Genomic DNA, 27527 nt, shown 5'->3' with positions numbered 1-27527 from the left:
CCTGCATATTTATTCGCTAAACTGAGGGTGTCTCAGCGTAAAATGAGAATCGCTTCACGTCTAATATGTCCAGAACACAGAACAGCTGCTTTTCGTGGCAGCTTTCGGTATTCTGCCACGAAGTGTTGGAACAATTTACCGCCGCCAGTCCGAAATTCTACAACAATTGCAGCCTTCAAATGTAGTTTAAAGAAGTTTATTTTCAAGATATCCGGTGTTTGAGTAGCTTTAAGTTTAAAGTAATGATTGTAGATATTATTATTGTTATTATTTTCTGTCTGCTTCACACACACTCACACTAATACACTCATAGTACACAACACGCTCACATGCTCACCTAAGAGAGTACAATGCGCCAGAAAAGTCTAGGTATTTTTTAAGCAATAAAGAGTAGATTTTATTTCATATTGTTAAGTGTTACATTTTTATGTAAAAGTTTATCAATGTTTATGGTGAAATGCCAATGTTTATTGCGTCCCTGGTGACGCTCTTTTCAAAATGGTTCCTAAAGAATACCAGCATCATGTTCTTTACGGAATATGATACAAGCTGAGTAGGAGCCATTTTGGTTCAACAATTTATCTATAATTATTAACCAAATTGTGTAACATTACTATGTTTGAACCTTAGAACCGATTTATTAATCTAAGGTTTGAACCAAATAAACAATTTTTCTTTCTTTCTTTCTTTCTAATGGAAACCTCAGTTCATAGAATATGATCTGAGATGGAAACCCATTCAAGCGCACAATTTTATTTTATTTGGTGTACCGACAACATTACATACAAACGAAGTATGTAATTACATAAAAAAAAATATTGGATCAGTAGATCAACTGTCTAAAAAGGGCTGCTAAAATAGATTTTCTAGGATTTTTTGAAGCTTTCAAGTGTTTCAATACTTCCTGCGAAGGTTTCTTCCACTTCTATTGATCGGCGTGTGATCAAATTACTTGCTTGCATTCTTCATTAACCCTTAATCGAACAACTATTTAATTTGATCTTATCCCACCAAGCAATAAATTATTTTAAAACTTGTTTTTTCTTTATAAGGCAAAAAAATTAAAATAAAAAACACCAAATAAGATTCGATTTATTTATTATTATCATTATTGTTAACTGTGATAAACAAATACTCTTGAAAAAATTTTAAAATCAGTATTAATTCCAATAAGATCTTAAAAGTATGTATGTATGTATTTCATAAAAAATAGATTACTGAATAAAAGCTTCCAATTTTTACCGAAAAAGGTGATACCGGAAGACTATAAAAATATAAATCTTATTTTTATGTAAAAGGCCAAATAAGTGTATGAGAATTCGTTGTGAAGCAAGTATTTTAAGATCCTAACAGAGATTCATAAATTAGTATGGCGTGTTACAAAGAATATTTCGAATAAATAATTTTATCAACAGTAAATTGTGGCAGTGATATTAAGTATGTATCTGCTACTGGTAAACATTCTTCACTCTAGAATTAAAGTAGGTATGAGAATACTTATAAAATGATTAAATAAATAATAAAATTGAATACTGTTATCTTAACTAATAATATGACACAACAAATGTATAAACTGTAATAGGTATAGTAAATCCAATCGGGAGGTTTATTCCACTTTGTTCACCTGGGTGAAAAAGAGGAATGTTTAGTACCCTCGCCCAGGTGAATTGATTCGACTAAAACGTTCGCCTTTGTTTAGGAATTAATTCACCCAGGTCTTCGCATCTGTTCACCAGGGTGAATTAATTCCTAGGTGAAGAAATGCGACCGCTTTTGTCGACTCAATTTACCTGGAAAATGAAGTTGGGTGAAATAGTTCCGAGGTGAAATGAGAACACTAAAAATTCCACTTTCTTCACCCAGGTGAACAAAGTGGAATATCCAATCGGGAGCGTGAAAGCTGTTTCACACTTTAAAATCACTACTCGGAGCAACCTAGCTATCATAATAAAACGCTCTGGGGTAAGGATGAACAAAATTCTCGACACGTAGTAGGGTCTCCGTCACATTCGGTACATACATTATACTTATTTTTTCAATGAGTGTCACCCACGTTAGGAACACGCTAGGGAGGCAATCCTTAGGTTAAACATGTAAAACTATTATAAATCTTAATGTAAACCGTCTGACATGTGGTGACGCAAAATATGGCTTATTTTTCTGGTCGCTTAACTTCGTAATTAAGTTTAAGCTTAGGAGGATTTAGAACGTTAAATCCCGTGACCGCTTCGCCGAGCTTAAAGTTCTTGTAGAAATTAGTCAAGCCCTCTCATCTTTAAAAATGAGAAGCGTTATGTCAACCCCTGCAGACTCACGCCCGTATTCACAAACGATGCTTGCATAAGTGAAGCAGCAAATCGAACGCACAACGTTGGTGTGACCCTGTGCGTCCACGCGCACTGTGAGACCTCATAGTAATGTTTGTGAATACGGGCGTAACATAATTACCGTCGAGTTTACAATAAATGATTACTTATGAAAAATACAAGTCATTTTGCTAGATAAAAAACAAAAACAATAAATTAAACTCCATAAAAATATACTGGAAACACACATCAGTACAATAAATTACTATAGCTGCGTTAATGATGTATCTCGTAAATGCGGCTCGGAAATAAAGTCAATAAGTAGAGAATGCTACACTAAGGAGTGGAGGTGCGCTCTATAAAAGTATAAAGTTGGCACCACAGTTGCGGAGTAAGAAAGGGCTCAATTCATATCATAAGTCCAGTATTTTACAATTATTTCTACAAATCATCGTGCACAGTTACAGTTAAAAACTAATAAGTATGCAACAAAACAATAATTGTTTCGCATTATTAGCCTGTCAAATACTTACAGCCCTATCTGTAGAAAAATAATATTTCATAAACATAATTAGGTATTATGAAAAAGTTTCGGTCAGTATCACAGTTTAAAAAGCGAGTTTTCACTGCCAAAAAGTAGCTCGTAATTAAAATACACAATTAAATAAACATCACCTAAAACATGGTAACTTACATATCACTAGTAAATATATAAGCAGTATCTTACGATTAAACGGTTAGTAATGTTATTATTTAATGTTACTTCTATATACAGCAACTCAATACAAAAGCTATTATTATAATAATGATGTCACACTGCTTAGCTACCAGAACCATAACAACCACATTTTCTAAGAACATGTACTTTTAGGAGATTAACTAGTTCACACAAATAATGTTTCATACTCTTAAAAATAAACAATGAACTTATACTAGGTACGAATAGTTATAGCATTACGTAAAAATGTGACGAACAGAGAAACCAATACAAAGTTATTAAAGCATGTCAATATTGCCCATTTTTAAGAAAACAATAGTAATCGTATTTTCGTTCTATTAGAATCAGCTGACTCGATAATGTCGACCAAAACTACATCAAGCTTTATTGGTCGAAACTAGGTTATATAATTTGCATTTCGCCCTTTTTAGTATATCGGCACCTCAGATCCCTTCTATGATCTGAGATCGGCACCCAAAACTGTCAGAGAATAATAATATATTTTAGATGTAGTAAAGAACAGATATGACCGACTGACTATATTTATTTAAGCAGTCAAGTTGTTAGTGGCAGATCTTGAACTCATATTACATTATTGTTTAACTATAACTTTTATTCCAATTACGGACCTTACATAAAGGTAAAATTAGTATATTAAATGTATAGTATTATTTAAAAAGACTGCAAGTTCTGTCATATAAAAATGTTTGATTAGGTACATTAGAAGCAGATTTCCTATGATTATTTATATTAAGTGCCCATGTGGTACTGTAAGGTCCAAATTGTTTGATCTATATAGACAGCACATCAAGTTAAAAACACTGTAAGCCAGGGATGGCAAACCTTTATGTATAAACGTGCCAACGTTGATGTACTCATAGACGTGCCATTAAACATCATGCCATTAAAGAGGGGTATTGTACAAGCTGCGCCAGTGGCAATAACTGATGAGGGCAAATACGATAGTCAAAACATCTTATTTACTATTTTATTGGTGACTTTTGTGATTGGTGGCATGCCCTAAATATTGTGCCATCAATGGATGGCACGCGTACCATTGGTTCGCCATTAATGTTGTAGGCGCTTATGCACTTGTAAAAAGGTCGACTTTTCAACGTAAATGTGTCTGATGCGCTGTCGTCTGCAGGTGATTGCTTATCGCCTATAACGTCCTAGGTACGCGCCGCAGTGGGGGCACTTGTGATGCACGTCCATGCAGCTGTCGATGCAGCAGGGGATCAGGCAGCACCCGCAGAAACATCTGGAATAGACAATTCAAATATCGAACAAAAATCACCAATACAGCAACGCTAAGTCTTTTGTTTGGACAATAGCTTATTTTTTTATAAATGGCAAACAAACCTCTCTGGGATGTTCTGCCAATGCTTCGTGAAAATTTCACTCAAACATGAAATAGCTTTTATACATACAGGGTGTAATAACAGATCGGCAAAAACGTCATAATCTTTAAAAGGCTAGTGAATTTTTTTCCATGTCCCTTCTTCTGTTCAGTACTTCAAACTTAATTTTTTTACTACGAATAAATCCAGTTTCACGTAAAGGGATAGGCCTGAATTCAATCGTATTATGAGATATATTTTTTTCTTAGTTTTCTGGCCTTCAATGATATACCGACCTACTAATAAAACTTGTGAGGAACTAATTACATAAATTCCAACCCGCGCACGCAAAAAACATACGCACTGCAACCTCGTGAATTGTGTGATTCAACTTGACCGAATTGAGTCATGGCCTTAGATTAATAAAACCTAGATAGATAGTCAGTGCACGAAAGGTGAGGCAGATTTTAGGGAGCCAGAATGGCTTACCCGTAAACGTCACTTGAACTGTCAAAGTGAAAAATTGGTAAACACGTCCGACAAATTTTAATTAATTATGACGGTTTGTGCAGTGAATCGGTGTCTGAATACTTCAGATAAAAGAAAGAAAGTGACCAGTGTTACATTTCACAAGTAAGTACTACAATTCGACGCGTATTTTACTTGAATTTGGTTTTCAAAAATTAAATACGGCAATGATACCAGTAACAAGAAAATAAATTTCTCAATTGTTCGCCGTAAAAATACACTTCCTTTTTTATAAACTGTTTATTATGTTGTTGTTTATTAAATAAGGTCCTTACCTATGATTTTTTTTTCTTTTTGCTTCAATATTCATTAGTACCTAAATGATTTCCTTCATATAATTTTCAAAACAAAATTTGAATTTGTAGTTCCTTAAAAAATCGCAAAAATTTCAGTATGGAAAAAAACATTTTTCGTGGAATTCTCCATACAAAACGCTAATTTCAAGTTTTACAACATAATTTTTAAACTGAAGTTTTAGTTTTGTTATTTACTGTGAATTTAATAAATAAGTTAGTACATGATACGTTTTGTTGTTGTAAATAATTTAAAACTTATTAAAAATCTCCCTACTTTCGGGTAAATCGCCTTCATTGTCCACACTCCCCAAAAAAGATGACACTAATGACATAAGATTTTTGCCTCACTCTTGACGAAGCGTTTGTATGAAGACTATCCATCTAGGTTTTATTAATCTAAGGTCATGGCCTTGTTACGCAAATATTTTTTAAAACCTACATTCATTTAAAAAAAAGGAAAGCTTATAAAACTCGTTCGTTTCAGCCAAATGACGTCCACTGCTGGACAAAGGTCCCAAGGATTTCCATAATCTGACCGGTAAGACCGGTCCTGCGCTGCCCGGATCCAGGCTCTTCCCGCGACGATCACTAGATCGTCGGCCCACCTAGTGGGAGGCCTGCCCACGCTACGTCTTCCGACCCGTGGTCGCCACTCGAGAACTTCGATATGCTTATAAACTCACCCCAAAATAAATATGATGGCTCCAGATATGTATGCGATCAGTCCAGGTTTCGTCTGTGTGGCAGTGTCGATTTCAGCATGGCAGCTAGGGCATATCATGTGTGTGGGATGAGGGCCGACGGGCACCACCGTCGTCACGATCTGAGGTCCTGAGCCTGTAATAAAATATGAAATCAAGTTATATTCTGATCAGCTCTGAGCTTTAGCTACAGTTTGTTCAGGGGAATAGGGCTAACTCTTGTAAACTAAAAGAATCAGTAGTAAAACTGCGACGTCTTTAGCTCAACCGGAGTCCTAATTTTTTTTTTTAAATGCTTCAAGCAAATCTGTAAGCAGACTCATTCTCAGCAATAATAAGTAAGGTAAAATAAACATTAAAATAATTGCTACCTCATGAAAAAACAATACCAAAACATTCGTATCAATCGTATCACTGGTTCCTAGAACGTAAAGTTCAAGGATATACTCATTTTATATTCTAATACATACAGTCAATGCATTAGAACAGAACCAGTTGTTTGGCTTTCTATGAAACAAGGTTATTTTCAAGGTCCACACTTTAAAACCACAAGTGTTTTTGCTACATGGTCATTTAGATTTAACTTTGGCAGAGTCACCATATCTGGCCTTGCGGTGTGGGTCATTTTGTATAATTTAATAAAATATTGAAATTAAATGTTCTTACTGGCACACAATAAAAAAAAAATATTATTTTGTAATAACTAGTATCTCTAAGAATCCCTAAGATTTAGAATAATTCTTGATGTGTGAATATCAAATTTTAGATTGAATAAACTTTGTGCCTAGTCATTTCTTAAATAAAATCGGGGTCAATGCTTTTGATCTCTGCTCTGTGAAGAAAAATATTCGAGTTTTTTAAGATATAAAATATTACTATTGCAACTTCTTCGGCCATACAATGTTTTCATCGCTGTCTAGCTAGTCTAAAATTAGGTAGGTACCTATATCTGAACATAAAAGAAGCTTATTTATTTTTAGTTTATTCAATGCAAGATATTATAAACAATGACCCATTCTGTGGTCACAATAATGTTTAATAAATGACACATAATAACTAATTAACAAAACCATAGCACTTGAGGTCAGCATCAAAATTAAAAATGACTCAATTGCTGTCGTGACTTGTATCAGAATCACAAATAATTTTAAATTAAATTAATTCAATTTCTTCTTCTTTTCGTGTCGACAACAAACCTACACAGTGTCAGCCCAAAACTCCGCCACGAGGAATTTAATTTTATTCTGTTTTTATACTTTTATATACAGTAATCCAATGGGTGTGCATTCATTGTACCTAGTTAGCTAGACATACAATTCACATTGATAATTTAGTTAAATCATTCATTTTTCTGTTTTTTACATGGTTATTTAACTATGGCGAATTATTTGTAAAGAACGAATAAGTTGAAAAAGAATTTTCAATTTAAAAAAAAATTGAATGCTTTGATTCTTTGAAGTGGTGTTAGCAATACCCTAGAGTTCCAGGAAATTAAAAGGAACATGTTGTACAGTGTAAACAAACTTTCGCTTTGCAAATTTTGGTTTGCAAGCATTTATTGCGCAAGTATTTATTATGCAAGAACATACATTTGTGAACCACAATAAGTGTTGGCTATATCTCTAAGAGTTGAGATTTAAAATGGTCATTGAGTACTAAGTATACAGGGTGTTCCAAAATTAGCACAGCACACTGACACCAGATGCATTTAACAAGCCTAATAATGTTTATAGAAAAGTTTCATGTGTTTTGAGATAGCAATGAAAAATTTTAATTTATTATTATAACAAAAAAAAATGTTTGATGACTTCAGAAATAACATCCAGTGTTTTTTTGGATTTGACACTATTTTTTTTTTGTAAAATATATATTTATTTATTTATTTATTAGGTACACACGCCCACACTGTTAACTATCCATTTCTCTCTCTCTCTAATCAAATAGCGATTGTTTGTATCTCAAAGAATGACATGACTTTCAATGGGCAGTTAACACTGTTGGCAATAGTACACCAACTATAGGTACAACAATACACAATATGTTAAAAAATATGCAAAATATTAAGCTAATTTAATTGCACTATCACTTAAAGGTATACACAGCTTGCAAGAAATATAAGTTGCTGCTTAGTTAGCGTAAATGATGTTATAAGTTAAATTTTTATGATAAAGAGTCGGTTGCTGTAGCCTTGAATTTGGGTAGGGACATGAAATGCACGATCAGGGGACCACTACATTTATTGTAGACCTCACAGATCCGACATATAGGAGAGTTGGCTCCTAGAACAACCTTATTTGATGCATCTTTAAGTTTTGCTTCTCTGGTGTCAGTGTGACATGCTAATTTTGGGAACATCCTGTATAATGAGTAGGATAGGTAATATTGCAAGTGTCATCACAGCTAATTACTTATTAGTGAACACTATTTTAAAAAAAATGTAGTCTGCAGATGTGCTCCTAACAAAGATAGACTCAATTACAGTTGTTTAAACTAGATAAATATTGGCATAAAATGGGCCTAATATCATATTCTACATCAAATGCTTACGCAGAAGGTTCAACACTGAGGACATGTTACAAGATGTATTTTATAAACAATGGTACATAAACAAGTTGCTTACAAATTGTGCAAGATCAAGATATTGTTGCCAACTTACTTGGTGGGTACTGAGGTGTGTAGGGGCTGGATGGACCAACACCTCCGACTGCTTGGGAGTAGCTGGGAGGCGCTGCCGGGGGAGGCTGCAGTGTGTGCCCATTGCCCCAGCCGTACGGAGGAGGATTTCCACTTTTCTCCATTTTTGAATCTATAACATAGAAAAAAAAGGTAAACAAACTCCACCCAGAACGTACAATGTAGTCGTGCAAGTCGTATGTGATGCAATAGAATCTTGAATCTATTTTTAGACATGATTCCACCCACCTAAATAACGCAGATGGCCAAACTTTAGTCGAACGGGGTATAGGTAAATTAACACAAAATTAATTCGCTCTAAACTGTTCAATATGTTAAGTTCGTATTATTCAACAATACAAAGTATTTGTAAATTATAGTTTGACTTCAAGCTTGATCAACAAGTGGAAAATTGAATGAAGATTATGAAGAATCCAAATTCAATCAAAGAGAAAAATGTTTATAGTTCCAAAATACTGAACTGTCCTATGCATGACATTGACAGTGGGGCGCCACCGTCAATACCGGATCGCTAGTTCCGATTTTTGCCATGTTGGAAACCATATAGTTGAACGATGGTAGCGCCCCCCTGTCATTGAGTTTGGCGGGACAGTTCAGCGTGGGTCATCTATATCCTTCATGTCGTTTTTTTTAGGTCCATAGCCAACAGCCCAACACAGACTAAAAAAAAGCAGGTTTCTGTCAGTTTCTGTCATGACAGTCACACGTATATAGGTGGCGCTTCTATAGCTTATGCTTAGCCTTATTATATGTTCCGAAACTAGTTAAAAAATTTTAGGGTTCCGTAGCCAAGTGGCAAAAAACGGAACCTTTATAGATTCGTCATGTCTGTCTGTCTGTCCGTCCGTATGTCCCAGACACTTTTTTCCGAAACTATAAGAGCTATACTATTGAAACTTGTAGATGTAATTTAGATTGATAGAAGATTTGTAATTTGTGAACCGCTTTAAGATTTTCACACATAAATAGAAAAAAAAAACAAATTTTGGGGGTCCCCATACTTAGAACTGAAACTCAAAAATTTATTTTCATCAATCTCGCTAGTTTTAACCCTCTCCCCCCTTCTATAAGAAAAAAAAGGAATAGGACGACCCCCCCCCCCCCCTGTTTAAAAGTTATTACGTAAGAATCTTAAGGAAAAGATTAATAAAATTAATAATCAGTTAGACGTTTGACGACTTGTACACAAGCAGGGAATTTGTTACGTAAGAACTATCGAGACTTCCCTGCACCCACATTATTTGTAAGGAAAAATAAGATAATTATGGTCGACCACATTAAATCGTCTTTTATGGAATGAATGATGAATGGCTTCTTTTATTATCATTATGACTGTTATTTTATTTCAGTAGTATACCTACAGGGTGTTAGGTAAATGGATATTGTCTTTTTAATTATTTTAATTTTCATACAAATCTGATTTTATAAATTTTATTGTGTATGAAAATTAAAAAAAAAATGATTATAATTCTCACTTCACCATACCATTATTATTTATTTATTTATAGCTTATAACCCCATTTACCTAACACCCTGTATAGGTAGGATAGCATTAAAACAGCAAGTTATGAGTATAACATAATCTTTATTAACTTATTGAGCGACACGGTCTTTTAAAGAAGACAATAATCTAATCAATCACAACATTTTCCTTATTAAATGTAAGTACATTTAACAAATCAGCAACCACATTCCATCCAAGATTTTCAGAACCTTGCTTCGCTATTCTTCGCACTGTACTTCCAGACATACCTAGAACAACAAGAATAAAATTAAATAGAGTAAGTAAAAATCATCACCCACATTCGTGAATTCGTGTCATTTGCTATTCTTCGCACTGTACTTTCAGACACACTTATAACAACAAAATAAAAATAAAATAAAACTTTAAAACAACACTTTATTTTCTTCACTTCATTTCAATGAGAATGTCACAATAATGTATAACGATCATGATCTTAAATCGCCAAATTTTTTATTTGTAAAATATAACCTCTAAAATTAACAAATATTCAAAGACATTGATTGTTTCTTGCAAATTAACTGATTGAGCATATTATCTATGTTTTGAATAATTATGTTTTTAACATCTTCCATCACTAACTCACCAGTTTAGTCTGCTGTACTTTGGTAAATAAATATTCTCCAGATTAGTTATCAAAGATCCGACTTGAAGTTTTGCCAAACATCGCAAGATAACCTTATAATATTGTATCACGAGAATAAATAAATAAATTGTTTCGTTCGTTCGTTCGTTTCAGCCAAATGACGTCCACTGCTGGACAAAGGCCTCCTCCAAGGTTTTCCACAATGCACGGTCCTGCGCTGCCCGCATCCAGGCTCTTCCCGCGACCTTTACGAGATCGTCGGTCCACCTAGTAGGAGGCCTGCCCACGCTACGTCTTCCAGCCCGTGGTCGCCACTCGAGAACTTTTCTGCCCCAACGGCCATCGTCTCTACGAGCTATGTGCCCCGCCCACTGCCACTTGGTTTTAGCAATTCTGCGAGCTATGTCAGTCACTTTGGTTCTCCTGCGGATCTCCTCATTTCTGATTCGATCACGCAGGGAAACTCCAAGCATGGCCCGCTTTATCGCCCTTTGGGTGACCTTGAGCCTTCTTATGAGGCCGGAAAGAGGAAAATAAATTGTTTAACAATCAAGAAATAAAGAAATTTCACGTAAAACTATAATTCCATTATACACTCAGCGGCACGGAATTTGGCCCAAGCCTAAACACCCAGATATGAGGCAAAATAGGTGTTGTATACCTAAGTTTCGTGTGACATGTAAACAGAACGTTTAACTTTTTTGACTCTGCAATCATCGATCTATAGAACTTTACTCCATTAGCCTTGCGTCCAATTTGCATGTTTTCTAGTATCTTAAGTTTGTACGCCATAAATTGAAAGTTTTAGCCATCTCCCGCTGCATACGCCCTTGACTTCTAAGCAACACTATATAAGCAACTTGAGCTGGAGTAATGGGCATTATTCTCAAACTATGGAAACGAGAATAACCCTAAGATTAATTTAAAAACAAAAAACAAAACGCCAAACTCTTACAACATTCAATATCGAATTTAAACTTACCCGTACTCTTTACGCTCCAACCACGAAATGCGTTTCTAGAGTCAAAAAAGTTAAACATACGCATTTTTTTATTAATCTATCCTCTTAAATTAACACGCTTTTATGTTTGTATGAAGAATCAATCGGTGTAATGTGCGCACTTTCATACGTGCCCATACTGATTATCTGCCCGACTAAACTATCGGCCCACAAAAAGTTTGCAGTCTGCGCCTACTCTTACTGTTTTTATTTCATCAGGATATACCTCTTAGTTTCAAAATTATAACGTTTTCTTAACAATAAGTAATTGAAAGAAAAAATAATCTTAAAAAAAAAACATGTCGTCAGTTGCAGGTTCACTTGGGGTAACTGACAAAATACAGTTTTTCAGTAGAGCCGTTTAAAGTTTTTTTTCGTCTTAAATCGGACATAACTTTTTTCCTATTTAACCTTTTTTGGATCTGTTTTTACAGAAATGCTTAGAATTCTACGCGGTTTTAGATTGAATAAAAAGAATTATCTAATATGTCTTAGTTAAGGAAATAAATTGCAGTTACACCAATGTATTTTTGTACTTTTGTCAGTTACACTAATTTTACACCATACTTTTGGAAAAAACATAGGTCAAATTGGTGTAAGTACTGCCCAAATTAAAATAATTTGATGTATTTGCTGGGTTTTGTTTACTTGGTTGCTGTATAATTTATGTAAAAGTATTAAAAAATAAGAGAATTCATGAAAAAAAATTACATTTTGACGTTTTCTTTATTTTTTTTTAATTTTATTAGAAGTAACTTCTATTTTATTCATTAAAAAATGTTTAAAAAGCCATGAAAATCAAGAAAATATGTGTATTTAATTTTTTTAAGACAGAAATATTGAAATAACTAAAGTATTACTGTGAAACTAAGTTATTTCAATATTTTTTAAGCTTTGACTTACCAATACCGTATTTAGCTCTCCGGGGCAAATTAAACTGAAAACAAAATGGATTTAATTTCCCACCTCTTTATAGCAATGTTGAATTAAGGTCATGTGTACAGAACGTTCGTAATAGATGTAAATATAAATAAATGTATTTTGTATTCGTTTCGTAGCTTGTAATAGACCCTGCAATGTATAAAGAAATAGCGTTAGAAATAGACACAGAGATGTATGTTGTTTGTGCAATAAAGATAAGCTAGGCCAGAAAAGTAGGCAATTGTTATCTTTATCTGTCATTTGAATTATATAGTGTTTTGTTGTATTTCTTGAGCTTCACATTCAAGTAAGATTGTGTCAAGTCATTTTGTTTGTACTGTGTTCTATTGTCTTTTATTTGTATCTTTATACCGTGTCTTTATTGTTTGTGTCTATTTTGTATATTTTAATCGATATTTGTTTTGTATAGATTTGATATTTGTTTACTCTGAACATGTAAATTGTATTTGGATATGAAAATAAATTAACTTGTTGTTGGTGTTGGCTTCATTTAGAAAGGGACAAATAGGTAGGAAAAATAGGTAGTTAGAAAAGATAGGCAAATAGGTACTCACCCTCCGACGGAGGACAGAGACAGACATATCGGAAATAGAGCCGTAATCGCTTTACGGTATTGCCTTTTCGAGAGAAAAAGCAAGCATTTGTTGTCTCACTCCCACTAGCGGCCCTCGCTCACACCGTATTGCGTCTCGCTCGCACTCGCTCCGTCCTTGTCGCACGGAGGCACGCGATACGGCGTTAGATTAATGCGTAGGCGTCACTAGCGGAGAGTGGCATGGTGGGCCCAAATATAGCGGTGGTCCGAGCCAAAAACACAGACAGTCCACTTGAAGATAGCTACGAAGTAACAACTAAGAAACAAGAAGTCCCTAGAAGCCAACAGCAGCCAGTACAAGCCCACTCAGGAAATAAGGGGTTGTTATTTCACTACACCCCCTCCCCGCTACCCCGCTACGTGAACACCGGCGAGAGAGAGACGGCGACATCTCTGCATCGGGCGCTTCTTCTTCGAGCCTTCAACAACTCCCAGGCGCAACTCCAGTAACCCGTGGGGCGTACCCCACATCATGAGTACTACAACAGTAAAAGTAACAGAGTAACAACAGGTTAATGTTAGCAACAAGCAGTGACGCCTAGTTGGCTGGATAGTTGCTCAATTTCAATTTTTTATTTTGTTGAGATAACTTTAACTTCTTTAACTGATACTGCTGGTATAATAATAATGTAATATGCCTTAAAACTTTCTAAATTCCTATTTTATTTCATGTTATAAACCTTAGCAAATCAGTGTAATTGCAAAGTTTTGTAGCAAAATTTTTACATTATTACAGATACACCAATTCAACCTGGTAAAATTATTACAATGTCAGTTACACCAAAATTGTGAAGGAAATCTGAAAAGTTCACACCTGAAAATGTCCGTGTAATTGTATTTTTTTTAAAGCTAGAATTTTTTTACGTATACCATTCGAAAGAGCAGAAAAAACTAAGAAAAACTGTATATTTAACTCAAAAACCGTATTTTGTCAGTTACCCCAAGTGAACCTGCAACTGACGATATAATTATTGTTATTACAAGTTTTTTTTTATGTGTGGAACAAATCTTGCAACTGAATTTAAGACCAGTTCCCCTCAACTGATTGAGCTGAAATTTGGTATATTTATGTAAGTACAATGACAATGCAATATTATGGTACCATTGAGCTGGTCTGATGATGGAGTCAGGAGGTGGCCATAGGAACTTCTAAACGAAACGGCGGAATCGCATCGAATTTGGGTTCGTTGGATTTGTCTTTTTGAGCATTTTAGTACTAGATAATTTCCATGGTCCTGATGATGGATTCGGGAGGTGGCCATAGGAATCTCAATCTCACTCGATGTGTTTCCGTCGTTTCGTTTATCAGTATAAACGAAACGACGGAAACACATCGAGTTTGGGTTCGTTGGATTTGTCTTTTTAAGCATTTTGGTGCTAAATGATGACCAGGACCCTGAGATTGATAAACAACTAAAAAGTGTAAAATAAAATTATTATACAAAAAAACTTTGTTAAAACAAGCTTTATTCTAAAATACAGTTGTACTAAAACGAAAAAAATAATTTTATGCAAGGTTCAAATAATTTCGAAAGCTTGTAGCGCAAACAGAAAAAAAAGAGGAATAAATTCCATGCGCGATACAAGCTTCCGAAATTATAAAATTTAAACTTGTTTTCAAAAAAGTTTTTTTTATTATAATTTTTGTCATCTTTTCCTTTGATAAAAATAGGTCTAGTTTCATTATGTGCACTTTATCAACAAGATTACGAGACACACACTGTATAAAATCCGAATAGTTTAATTCGGAACATAGGCAGCTGTCATGTTACGACGCTAGCGCCCACTAGCGCCATTCAGACAGTTGCATTTTGGTTGCAATAATTTTCTCCTGTGCATTGACAGTGACAGTTTGTGTGATTGTGATTTTGTTGTTGTGTGTGTGTGGTTGTATTTGTGGTTGTGTTGATTGATTTGTCAAACGAAACAAGTTCGCGAGTTTTGAACTAAAATTTTATTTACGTATTATGTGAAATTATAATACAATCGTTTAAAGTAACTCACGTAACGTACGTTAATCGAAGTATGCTATTCTCAATTAGATCACACCTTCATTATTGAGTTTACTTGATGATTCATTCTTACCTTTTCCTCTTTTAGTCGAACTGAGCAAGATGTCTTCACCACGCCCGAAATCACCCAGAACTCCTGTTTTGCCCAAAAAGGAAGACAAGGAAGAGTCGATTTGGGATAAACTTGGAACTATTGGGCGTAAAAAGGGCATAAAAAAAGGTAACATGCAATATTTTAGTGATTCAGAACATTTCGTCGCTATGGTTTTGTGTGGGATGAAACCAAGTTCGAATTACCTCATCATTGACCTAGAAACATGCAACATGCGTAAACTTGGTGCTGTAATCAAACTGATGATTATTTTTGTTGGTTTTTTATAGTACAAGAGGTGCAAGCAGAGGGTAAATATGCTATCGATTCTCCAGGAAGTCCCACAGCGCCCGAAATACCTCCCGAGGAATACAGCCTACGTAAGTGTTAGAGAAATGAGAATTTAGGGCATCAACTATAAACCTGCTGAGACTAAAAGCAAAGAAGTTTTTTTTAATGTTTGCATCATGTACTAGTCAGAACTTGTGTCAAGGCTATTGGCGAAGTATTATTTATTAATGTAATAAAAATCAATGTGTAGATAAACCGTTAAGCTATTTATATTATAACAGGGTTTTAAATTCTACTAAACCTAAATACTGTGCAACACTATATTTTCCTGTTTATTTTCCTTCTGCTGAAGTAATTTTAGATATATTAGTGTGTAAATTTGACATCCAAATATATTAATTACACTGCTAAGTGCTTCTATAATAAATATTGTATTTCATAAAAGTGAGGATTAATTGGTTATATTATTGTAGATGACAATGAAGAACGGGCCATAATTGAACCCAGGTCACTAGAAGACCCCAGGGTAAAAGAACTCATACAGGTCCTCATTGACTGGATCAATGATGAGCTGGCAATGCAGAGGATCATTGTGAAGGATATCAGTGAAGATCTGTATGATGGTCAAGTACTGCAGAAGCTTCTGGAAAAACTCACAGAGACCAAGCTGGATGTGCCAGAGGTGACTCAGTCAGAAGAAGGACAAAGACAGAAGCTTGCCGTTGTACTTAGAGCAACAAACAGAGTAAGTTCGACACAGACAACCATAATTTCCTGGTTCTTAAATATGCCTTTATTGTGATATTAAATAGAAATTATTCTAAAATTCTGAAATTTCTGTTCATAGGTACTTTATGGCAGTTCAAAACCAGTACAAAAATGGAGTGTGGATTCCGTCCACTCCAAGAATGTTGTCTCAATATTACATCTACTGGTGGCATTGGCGCGTCACTTCCGAGCACCGATCCGTCTCCCTGAGAATGTCAGTGTCAATGTCGTGGTGGTGAAAAAAGATGCGTCTAACCAGCTCTCTCACAGGTATAATATTAATAAACAATCCAATAGTGATCAAGATTATGTATTGTTCTTTACTCAAATTCCCATCTGTTTCAGGACATTCATCGAAGACATCACAACCACTTATGATGATCTAGGAATGAAATGCGAAAGAGATGCATTTGATGCATTATTTGATCATGCCCCTGACAAACTGCAAGTTGTTAAGAAAGTAATCACATGCAACTAAGTACTTGTACTCTTATTAGTCCTAGTCTTGTGAGGAATTATTCTTAAAATTTATTTTCTGTTTCAGTCTCTCATCACTTTCGTCAATAAGCACTTGAGTAAAGTTAACCTTGAAGTCATGGATTTGGATACCCAATTCCATGATGGTGTGTACTTGTGCCTACTCATGGGATTGTTGGACGGATTCTTTGTGCCATTGTACGATTTCCACTTGACACCCCAAGACTTTGACCAAAAAGTTCACAATGTTTCATTTGCTTTTGAGTTGATGCAAGATGTGGGGCTTGCCAAACCAAAAGCCAGACCTGAAGGTACATTACCTTTTATTTTTCAACAATATGAAGATGTGTAAAATCAATCATTTTTGCTCAAAATAGGCCGATTGTTTCAGATATCGTAAACCTGGATTTGAAATCTACTCTTCGGGTCCTGTATAATTTATTCACTAAATATAAGGACATGGCTTAAATTCTTAAAAAAAAATATGTTACTAATTTATATATATTGTGTTCATTTATTAATATTCTAACACGTTGTGTAAGCGAAATATATGATTGTGCCTTAACTTAGTAGTAAATAAATAATTTAACTAACTGTTATGTGTTTCATTTACTTGTTTTTCTTAATTACTCAGTAAGTAATATTGAATATTTATGAGGATAATTTGATGCTTATTTTTATTGGAAGTCGGCAGCACACGAGCCTTTCACTACGGCCTCTTAGCTCGCACGTGTTGGAAACGTCCTTCGGATAGGCTTAGCGCTCCGTTAGCTGCTGTCAGCGAAAATTATGTGCAAGGCGACAGGATCAATAAAAATGATTTTATGTTTGCATCACCAAGCTCATTTCACGAATAGGCTATAGCGCATCTCTCTCATTTGAACCATAGAGAAAAAGTAATACTTAACCATGTTCGTTTTAAGTTTGCCGCTGGCGATATGACATCACTCGAAGAGAAGCGTCTATAACTTTATCAAAATACAGTGTGTCCGGTCACCAGTGTCCGACCCGTTAGGGCGCAGTAATATGATAAAATTTATCGACAAAACCACTGGAATAAAACATTTTAACCCTACTATTAAAAAATTAGTTATTTAATTTTTTTTAGTTTCTGAGTCCGGGTGGATTCATTTATTTAGCAAAATCTACCGATGTACAGGACCTATAAGTATAAAATCATAACCCTCCTTTTGCTTTGCCGTAGTCGGGTAAAAAGTGAGTTCGTTTGACAGCTAAGAGTAGGCGCACACCGCGGCACCGTTGATTTTTCGTCGGGCAGTTGATCAGTATGGGCATGTATGGGAGTCATAGTCATAGTCATAGTCATTTATTCCATAAACAATAACATTATCGTATTGGAAATATTACAAAAAACATGAAAAATTAAAAAACATCAACCGATATAAAATTACAAATTATACAACACAGCATAAAACTTTAAGGAAGCATTTAACAAAATGAGATCTCTACTTTTTATCATTTAAATAATCCTCAATACAATAATAACATTTCTTCAATAACAAAGACTTAAGCTTATCTCTAAATTTATTAAAATTATAAATAGTTTTAAACTCTACAGGCAAGGCATTAAATAACTTAATTGCTTGGTATCTTACACAGTGACTAGCGATATTTAATTTAGGTACTATAGCAATTTGTAAGTTTTTTTTGCGTGTGAGTTCTCTCTGTGTTCTGTCTTCATTTGACTCAAACTTGTACAAGTGTTTTATTAGATAGGTTAACAAGGTAAAAATATACAATGACGGGACAGTTAAAATACCTAACGTTGCAAAATGTGGTTTACATGACTCTATTTGAGGAATGCGTTTCATGGTACGGATAGCTCGCTTCTGTAACACGAATGCTGCTGAAATATTATATTTATAACTATTTCCCCAGAACATAATACTATACCGGAGTTTAGATTCAATGAGCGCAAAGTAAACTAATTTGAGCTGATCTAAAGTTATTTCATCTCGTAAAGTTCTTAAGGCATAGCATGCTGAGCTTATGCTAGATTCTAATGCTTCTATTTCCTTCTTCCAATTTAAATCTCTATCAATATGTATACCCAAAAACTTAACTGTTTCCACTGAATTAATTCCTAAGTTATTCACTAATGGCTCTAAAGAATCCTTATCTCTAGCATTAGTCCTGAATAGCAAAGCAAAAGTTTTGTTTTTATTTAACACAAGATTATTTTTAGCAAACCAATATTCAAATTCATGAAAGGTATTTTGTATTTTATTATTAAGTTCTTGTACATTATTCGCAGAAACTACAGCATTAGTATCATCTGCATAGATAGTTAATTTAACATCTGGCTGATTTGCTTTCATGTAATCAGCCAGGTCATTCAAAAATACTACAAACAAAATAGGTCCCAATATTGAGCCCTGCGGAACCCCTCTTTTTATTGTTCTTAATTCCGATTTGTATGTAGTTTCCTCATTATTAACTATTTGTTTAATTTCAACAAATTGCTTGCGATTTGATAGATAAGATTGAAATAGTTTTAAGTTTTTATCTCTAATTCCGTAGTGTTCTAATTTTTGTAGCAAAATTTCATGATCTATTGTATCGAAGGCGGAGCTTAGGTCCAAGAACAATCCTCCTACTTTCATATTACTATTTAATTTAGCAACTACATCATCAATTAAGTTATTTATAGCATCTATAGTTCCCACACACGTCTGATATCCAAACTGCCTATCACTCAGTATGCCATTTTGTCGCAGATGTACCAACAGTCTTGACATTATTAACCTTTCATAGATTTTTGACAAAATAGGTAACAAAGAGATAGGCCTATAATTCTTACAATCTAGTTTACTTCCTTTTTTATGTATCGGAAGAACTCTTGCTAACTTAAGTTCATTAGGAAACAAATTTTGATCGACACAACTATTAAAGAAGAGTGCTAGAGGTCCCGCCAAAATATCAATATGATCTTTTATAACTCGTATCGTAACTTCATCAAACCCAAAGGAACTTTTATTTTTCAATTGTTGAACAATTTTCGTAATCTCATTCTTGTTAGTCTTATAAAAATTCATATTAGCTTCAACCTCTTTCACACTCTGTTTCAATATAAAGATTGCTGAAGAAGGATCATTTTTACTAAGTGGTGAATTTGCCTTATCAAACTGGTTAGAAAAAATATCAGCTATCTCCTGTGGATCACTTAAAATATTCTCGTTTATTTTTAGTAGTATATTATTTTTTCTAGTTGTCTGACCTTTTCTAGTTTTATTTACAATTTTCCAAATTTCTTTATTACAGTTAGAGGCCAGGATAATTTCTCTTTGTGCAGCTAGTTGTCTTGCTTTTCTGAGTACTTTTTTATATATTTGTAAATAGATTTTTTTATATTTGCAAGCAAATTCTCCGTTACTTGTTTTAATATTTAGAACTAAAAACCTTTTCATTTTACTAGATACTCTTAAACCCTGTGTTAACCACTGTAGCCTATTACCTCTTTTATTTTTTACTTTTCTTGTTCTTTTTTTATAGCTTGTTTCGAAAGTATGATTAAATGTTTTCAGAAAAGAATTTACGTCTAGTCTGGTCCAATCTACGTTATTAACCTGCCTTTCAAAGACTGCTGCACTCTGTTCGTTATAGGTTCTACACGTAATTCTAATAGCATCATCGCAGTTTTTAGCCATATTTTGGTTTTCCAATTTCAAGGTGCAGTATAACCCTGCGTGACCATCTGCTAGGCCATTATGTACAACACTAGTTGTTATTTCAGTACCATGCATGTTAGTTATAATATTATCAATGCATGATTCTGTGTTGTTACGTACATAGGTCACCGAATCAATCAAATACTTAAAATTATAACATTTCAGAAGTTTCAAAAAATCTTTTTTTTGCCTATCATCGTTCAATAAGTTTACATTGAAGTCACCACATAAAATACAGTTTTTATTGAAGAAATGTTCCAAGAATCTTTCTAAGCGCTCTAAAAATAAATCGAAGTTATTTCTTACTGGATTTCGATAACAACAACAAACATAAACATTAGACTCTGTATCCCTTACGCCACAAATTTCAAAAGCTTCCGATTTATAGAGCTTCTTACAAAAACAATTATCTTCATATTTTACTTCATTCAGCCACACTACGCCGATTCGATTTGGCCTCAGATCATAGTTCTATGATCTGAGGATTTGGCCGATTCTTCATACAATTTAAAATCGGGCCAACTAAAAATCAACGGTGTGCGCCTACTCTAAAAAAGTAAGCAATAAGTTGACATCAAAACGTTTACCAAAAGCTCCCATTTATATGTAGAAACACTTGAAATTTTTAAACTACAGTAGAACGCCGATTATCCGAATTAATTGGGACCGGGGTCGATTCGGATAATCGAACATAGACTGGTAATAGAGAAAAACGAACTGACACATATAAAATAAACTTTAATAAGTTTTACAAACAGATATGTTTCTACTGAGCGTTATTGTAAAACTGCTACAATAACGCTCAGTTTGAATATATCTGACTTCCAACACAATAAATCAAAAATTACTTGGTTTAATTTTTTTATATTATGCTTAGGACCGATTCGGATAATTGGCGATTCGGATAATCGGCGTTCGGATAATCGGCGTTCTACTGTATCTTAAGAAGTCAATATTACAAAATTACAGAATAAAACATCGTGTAATTAATTAAAATTTAATAATTCAAGGAAAATACAATTCATACTAATTAAAAACATTCAGGTATACATAATACAAGAGTATTTCTCAAAAAAAATGTACGTAACGAAACGGTAGTAACGAAATAGTAAGGCCATAAGGCTTGTTATACATTGGCGAAATATTGTGAATGCTCTTCATTTATTCAATTCGAAATATTTGTAAGTATGCACCCAAATACGGGGTAATATTAAGGGGTTAGAAATAAAATAAGGGAGTAATCATTCATACTATTTTAATAAAATTATTTTTGTTCCATCATGTTTATCCATTTTGAGTCGTTCTCTGTAAGCTTTTTGCCTTTCGGCATTGGTTTTTGGCGGCATTCCTAAAAATGCAAAAGAAGTAATCACATAAAAACGTAATCTAAATGATTTGATAATTTTTTGCTGGTGGCACTTCTGTAAAGCAGATAGTATCCAATCCTTTTGTTATTAACGCTCTATATTTTTTGAAATAAATTAAGTAGTGAATATTACTATGCTTAGTCAGGTAATAACAGTATACACTCAGCATTATGTTGTACTTTTTCGTAACGTAACGAAATTCGTAAAAAACGTTACGAAATATTAGACAAAATGAGATCAGAAACAAGTATTTTTTTGATAAAATTTGTTACAGCAAATATAAAAGCTTACTAAATGTTCGTACCACACGTATTACAAAAAATGGTTAATGAAGACTTACCGTTCTATATAAAATCGCTGATTTTACTGCCTGTTACGAAAAAGTAATCCCACAAAACACACACGTTTTCACTAATTTTCGCGATAGATGTTATGGCGGAGACGTCAGGCCAACAGCCATTCAGAGTGCAGCTATTGTTGTCCGTGTAAAATAAATACGGAATTGTTCAGAAACCATGGGAAAGTAGAAATAAATCGTAACTAAAGAGTAAATAACGAAATAGTAAATGAGAGCGACTCATTTTGTTTTTTTGCTTTAAATTGCCAATTTATTATGACACCCCATAGAAAATCAATTTGATACAGAAACTGCGATTACTGTAGAACGATAATACAAAGAAATTTACAATAATTTAGTTACGTATCGCATTTTATGAAACAAAAATACATGAAAAAGCTAGGGTGACAAACAGGTTTTTGTATGAAAGGTAAAAAAGGACTATTTTTAAAATATCTAAATATTTGGTAATAAGTAGGATTATAGCTATAATTCTTCGTTATCTTAAAGATTATTATTCATCCTTCAAAATTGTGTGTTTTTTTTGTGTGATGATTTATAAATATAAAACTTTTGAACTGTTTCAAAGCACACTTTTTTTTTCAAAATGTACATTTTTTTTGAGAAATACTCACAATATAATATTTAATCTATTTAGTCAGAATTCAAATTGAATGTAGCTAATAAACACTTTTTTGGTTCTTAGCACCTAGACTTAAATAATTGATAACATTAATTAAGGCACGCAAATTGCGATTGCGATTTATTGCAATTTTAAAGCATAAGTTAAGTATGACACCTACAAATAACGTAAAAAAATACAAAAAATAATACAAGCCGAAGCTAGCACAAGTAGTAACAGTAAAATCGAACATAATATTTAAAAATCTAACTAACATAGATTCATTTTGATGATTTAATTAGAAACATCAAAAACACATACGAGTTCATACTTATCATGTTCTTAAAATGCATTTTCTCACTTTATTTATATTTAATTAATAACGATATATTAGGCGTTAAGTATGAAATTGCCGTTTTTTTCATACAAACATAATATTTGCGATTTTTTAGAAGACTACTTTGAAGTTTATGGAATTTTGTGGGTAGACTGAGACAACATTAAGCTATAGGATCCATAAAGAAAAAAAGGGAAAATTGATAGTTGTAAAAAGATATTCGAGGAATTACTAATGGATATTTAACAAAAAATCGGCAAATTGATACTTTACTCCCTATTAAATTGTAATAAAAGTTATTTATCTAATATTTAAATTTAAAAAATATACAATAATAAAATTTAACTATATATTTTTTATATTTAGATTTATCTACTATGTATAGATGGGAAAAATTTATGTTTAGCTAATTGGCCACGTCACATTACAACAACATCAAAAAGCATTTGAAAAATAGCATTACTAAATCAATCAACATGTCTCAAATGTTTCGTTAGGTAATATTTAGCCATATAATTTTACTTCAGTTTCAACACAGTCTTTCATCAGATCATTTAGCTCATCTAAAGAACCTTGACCGCTTTCATAATTTTGTATAAACTCTTCTAATTCAATAAGGCAGCCATTTTCTATTTCATGTAAAAGTGTAGATATCTTTTCATTACTGCTCTTCAAAACATGTTCAGCATGCAGTTTGTATAAATGATGCTCTCTCTTTGCCTGAAAAAGGAAAATATAAATTAAATACACCTTAAATTATTTGACTGTACTAGCTGATTTTCTAAATCGTTTACTATAATACTTACCTCATTAGAACTTTCAGTGTACGAAGATATCTGAGGTTTTGGAGTGAACACAAATGGCTTGAAATATGAGACGCTTGGGTCTGGAGTTGCAGTGAACCAATGGACATTCAATCCTTGAGAAGTCAAGCTTGATACCTGCAAATGCATTACAAATATTGAATTACAAAGAAATAGAAATAATATCTGTATTATTATAGTTCTTAGATTATTTGCATAATGTTTTTCATTTAAAGGTCTTCATGGGTTGGTGCCACCTGATGCAGTGACAAGATAATAATTTACTGTTTTGATGTTCTAAACAAATATTTATTACTAAGAAATAATATACCTACAAGTGGTGTGAATATTGATTTTATTGCTGAACAACCTCACATACCTAAAGATATAGCTTAATAGTAGACAACACAGGAGCAATAAAAACTTAAAACCTACACTCATTCTTGTGACAGGAAGGGTAGTACTAACATAATTTTGTCAACAAAATTATTTGTATATCATCATCAACTCACCTGACTCCCTTGTGTAGGAAAGGTATCGTCGCATCCACGACAAATGCGGCTTTCTTTGTGACGTAATACTTTGAACATGTTTTTGACATCAAAACATGCACCTGCACTTTCTTCCTTTAGCAACCGTTCACCTTCACGCTGGCGCACCTCATCTCCACCAGAGGAGAAACACTTGGTGAAATTAAATTCACTCTGCAAATGTAGTAAGTATTTAAGGCACATTTATAAACTTTGATGAAAGAGGGCTGTTTATTCAGAGTTTTCTATAAACAAAAACGATGTGTGCAATGTTAAAACAGTTTAGTTTGCATTCATAAAATAGCTGACAGTGGTTTGGTTTTTAATTTCATGCGAGTGTGCACTGTGGTGTGGTGATGGTACAACAATATTGACAATTACCTGTCCATCCCATAGCCCCATTCCCTTGGCTTTTGCCTGCAAATTCTCAGAATGTTTGTCAATTTTTGTAGTTATTGTTAAACCATTTGAAATATTTCTGTATCCAGCAGTCAGTTTTTCAGCTGCCCACAATTTGCCACTAGTTTCTAGCACCCAAGCTTCTTTTGGGTCAGCTATCAGAAATGAGTTGTGGTAGAAGTGGCTATCATCAAGTTCTGAGCAAGGGCCCCCTTGTCCGTATTTTTCTAGTAGCATAGTTATAACATTTAGAGCATGTTCAGCGGTGTGGCCCCTTTCTAGACCTAGCCTGGAATAAGATTTAGGGTATTATTATAATATGTCTTTATAAAGGAAATGGTAGAATAAAATCAAGTTCATGAGGATTTGTCAAGCTAGAGCATGGTGGTAGGCAATATGTTATGGTATGCAGTATCTTACCAATTTCAAGTCAGATTTTTATTAAATAGACACTATGCCTTATTGGTCAGAGGGTAGGATTTTAAGCACAGGTCCAGATAGTAGCAACAAAGTTGTAGTAGGTAGGTACCTGACTAAGTCCATGCCCAAAAGGCGCCTCTGCCTAGCATCTCCATCACCCTCGTTGTTGTTTGTCCACACGGCTTCATTTCCAATGACTACATTTTTATCATTGGCTCCCATCTCTGCTCCCCACATCCAAGCTGGTTTACTCAGAATAACAGTGTTTACGGGGTCTGGACTTTCTTCAATAGTGATATACGTGCACTGAACACAAAATAATAATAAAAATTATGGCAAAATCGGCAAATTGAAATGAAATGTAATACCAGAAGTTTTCAATGCATCTTACCTTCAGTTTTGGATTTCTTTCTTCACCCTTAACAAGTATCACTTCTTGCACTTCATTTTGAGGCCGATCTGAATTTTTGCCGAATATTACTCGGCCGTTTTTAGTGACCGGGGGAAGCACGACAAAAGTGTCGCAAGATTTTGGAAACCTCATAATGAAATTTAATTAATTGGGTTTTACCTGTAAAAACTAGTATTGATATAATTATTTTGCTACACTTGGACAAAGATTAGCTCCCGAAACTTAATGTTAATGGTATATTCAAGGTGAAAACGGTCAAAAAAGCTGACAAAATAAAAATATTCCGACCGACCTGAACGACAGGAAAGTCGAAAGAATGACAAATGACAGCAAACTGGCTGAGTGACAGCCAAAAATGCATCAGACAAAAATGACAGTTTTTTTTTTTTTTTAATTTAATCCTTCCTGGCCTGGAAATTTGTACCATTGGCCGAATACTTGTAAGTTGTCAATATATTCTTTCATGTCGTTAAAATAATAAAATGTTTGCTTCCAGTTTGCTTCTTCAGTAAATATATTCTTGGCTTCTTCTTACACAGTTTTAAACTTTAAACTTGTCCTTTTTATAAATGTCCAACTGTAGTGATTACATATTTGTATAAATATTCATAAGTAATAGGTTTTGATAATATTTCCTGGATGTGGCGGGGTATTACATTAACTTCTGTATCTGCTTCTGATAAGTGATTCAAATCGGCTACTAGTGTAAGTCTTTCAAGGCCAAATCTTGGGCATTTCATAATCAGATGTTCCAGGTCGGCATCAGCCTCATCACAAAAATTGCATGAACTGCTATTCACTATTTTCATTCGCTGTAGATGGGAGGGAGATCTGAGGTGTCCAAATCGCAGACGATTCATTGTTGTTACAAATCTACGGCTTATATACTCTTTGTAATAATACCAGGGTTTCGTTGGTATTTCCTTTTGTATCCCAGCATACCATCTGCCTTTGGTTTCTGAGCATATTTTCCAATAATTTTTCCATATCTCTTTACAGTTTTCTTTCATAATGGTGTGAAAGTCCGTGAAGGGGACCTTAAAATGCTCCGAGTGGTCTTCATGAGGTTCAGAGTTGGCAACTTGATCCACAATTTCGTTCCCTGGTATGCCTCGATGAGACGGAATCCACTTGAGTGAAATTGGTTTTTTAATTTCATTAATAATGTTTCTTATATTATAAATTAAATAATTTGTTTTAAAGTGCATATTATTATTGTCTAAGCTCATCAAAACACTTTTCGAATCAGATAATATCATAAACTCATTATAACTACAATAGCTTAAAGACTTAATGTAAATTAATGCTTGTAATATAGCATATGCCTCAGCAGTAAATATGCTACACTCTGAATTAATTTTAAAACATTTACTATATTTACATTGTGGATCATAAAGGGCAGATTTGACTGCATTTAAACTTTTTGATCCATCTGAATATATTTTATACACCATAGTTTTGTGACTCATAAACTGAAAAAAGTCTTCTTTGGAATCTACACTACTTATATCAACTTTTATTTTATTCAAGAGTGAATCATATTTACATGTGTAGATAGGCCACAAATTACATCTGTACATATTCTTAGTCATATCATTAATATGAGTTATTATTTTTAACATAACAGGTATGTTACCATTTATAACATCATTTGCTGTAACGTAAGCAGAATTTAGCAAGGTATTAGACAGAGGTGTTGGTAAGTGAAATTTTTCTAAAACTATAGGGTCATTCCTAGCTAAAA

General features: G+C 33.8%; 3 protein-coding genes and 1 long non-coding RNA gene across 5 annotated transcripts; 2 read left to right on the top strand and 2 right to left on the bottom strand.

Annotated features, from left to right (window-relative positions):
- Nucleotides 1-1081: 1081 nt before the first annotated feature.
- LOC135086836 (LITAF domain-containing protein) lies at nt 1082-9026 on the bottom strand. Its single transcript, XM_063981642.1, has 4 exons — nt 8812-9026; nt 8546-8695; nt 5872-6025; nt 1082-4285 (listed from the first exon to the last, which is right to left on the bottom strand). Exons 2-4 carry the CDS (start codon nt 8685-8687, stop codon nt 4180-4182), a joined length of 402 nt encoding a protein of 133 aa, XP_063837712.1. The 5' UTR covers nt 8688-8695; nt 8812-9026; the 3' UTR covers nt 1082-4179.
- Nucleotides 9027-15101: 6075 nt separating this feature from the next.
- On the top strand, nt 15102-17461 carry LOC135086936 (beta-parvin). 2 transcript variants are annotated; one of them, XM_063981760.1, is made up of 8 exons: nt 15102-15237; nt 15329-15460; nt 15622-15711; nt 16096-16367; nt 16470-16660; nt 16736-16850; nt 16935-17178; nt 17259-17461. In XM_063981760.1, exons 2-8 carry the CDS (start codon nt 15343-15345, stop codon nt 17333-17335), a joined length of 1107 nt encoding a protein of 368 aa, XP_063837830.1. In that variant the 5' UTR covers nt 15102-15237; nt 15329-15342; the 3' UTR covers nt 17336-17461. The 2 variants fall into 2 exon arrangements, with proteins under 2 accessions (XP_063837830.1, XP_063837831.1); XM_063981761.1 differs by having other exon boundaries at nt 15102-15251.
- Nucleotides 17462-21539: 4078 nt separating this feature from the next.
- On the bottom strand, nt 21540-26153 carry LOC135087049 (secernin-3). The gene is made up of 7 exons (XM_063981899.1): nt 26076-26153; nt 25763-25942; nt 25481-25677; nt 24934-25240; nt 24535-24726; nt 24026-24160; nt 21540-23939 (listed from the first exon to the last, which is right to left on the bottom strand). Exons 2-7 carry the CDS (start codon nt 25913-25915, stop codon nt 23724-23726), a joined length of 1200 nt encoding a protein of 399 aa, XP_063837969.1. The 5' UTR covers nt 25916-25942; nt 26076-26153; the 3' UTR covers nt 21540-23723.
- Nucleotides 26154-26240: 87 nt separating this feature from the next.
- Nucleotides 26241-26985, top strand: LOC135087052 (uncharacterized). Its single transcript, XR_010260665.1, has 2 exons — nt 26241-26488; nt 26783-26985. It is a non-coding gene; the product is annotated as an uncharacterized LOC135087052 (long non-coding RNA).
- The last annotated feature ends 542 nt before the right edge of the window (nt 26986-27527 follow it).

Source organism: Ostrinia nubilalis, chromosome Z (assembly GCF_963855985.1).
Source record: "Ostrinia nubilalis chromosome Z, ilOstNubi1.1, whole genome shotgun sequence".
Taxonomy (NCBI): Eukaryota; Metazoa; Arthropoda; class Insecta; order Lepidoptera; family Crambidae; genus Ostrinia; species Ostrinia nubilalis.
Note: the sequence above shows the minus strand (reverse complement) of the source record. Positions and strands in the feature narration are given on the sequence as shown.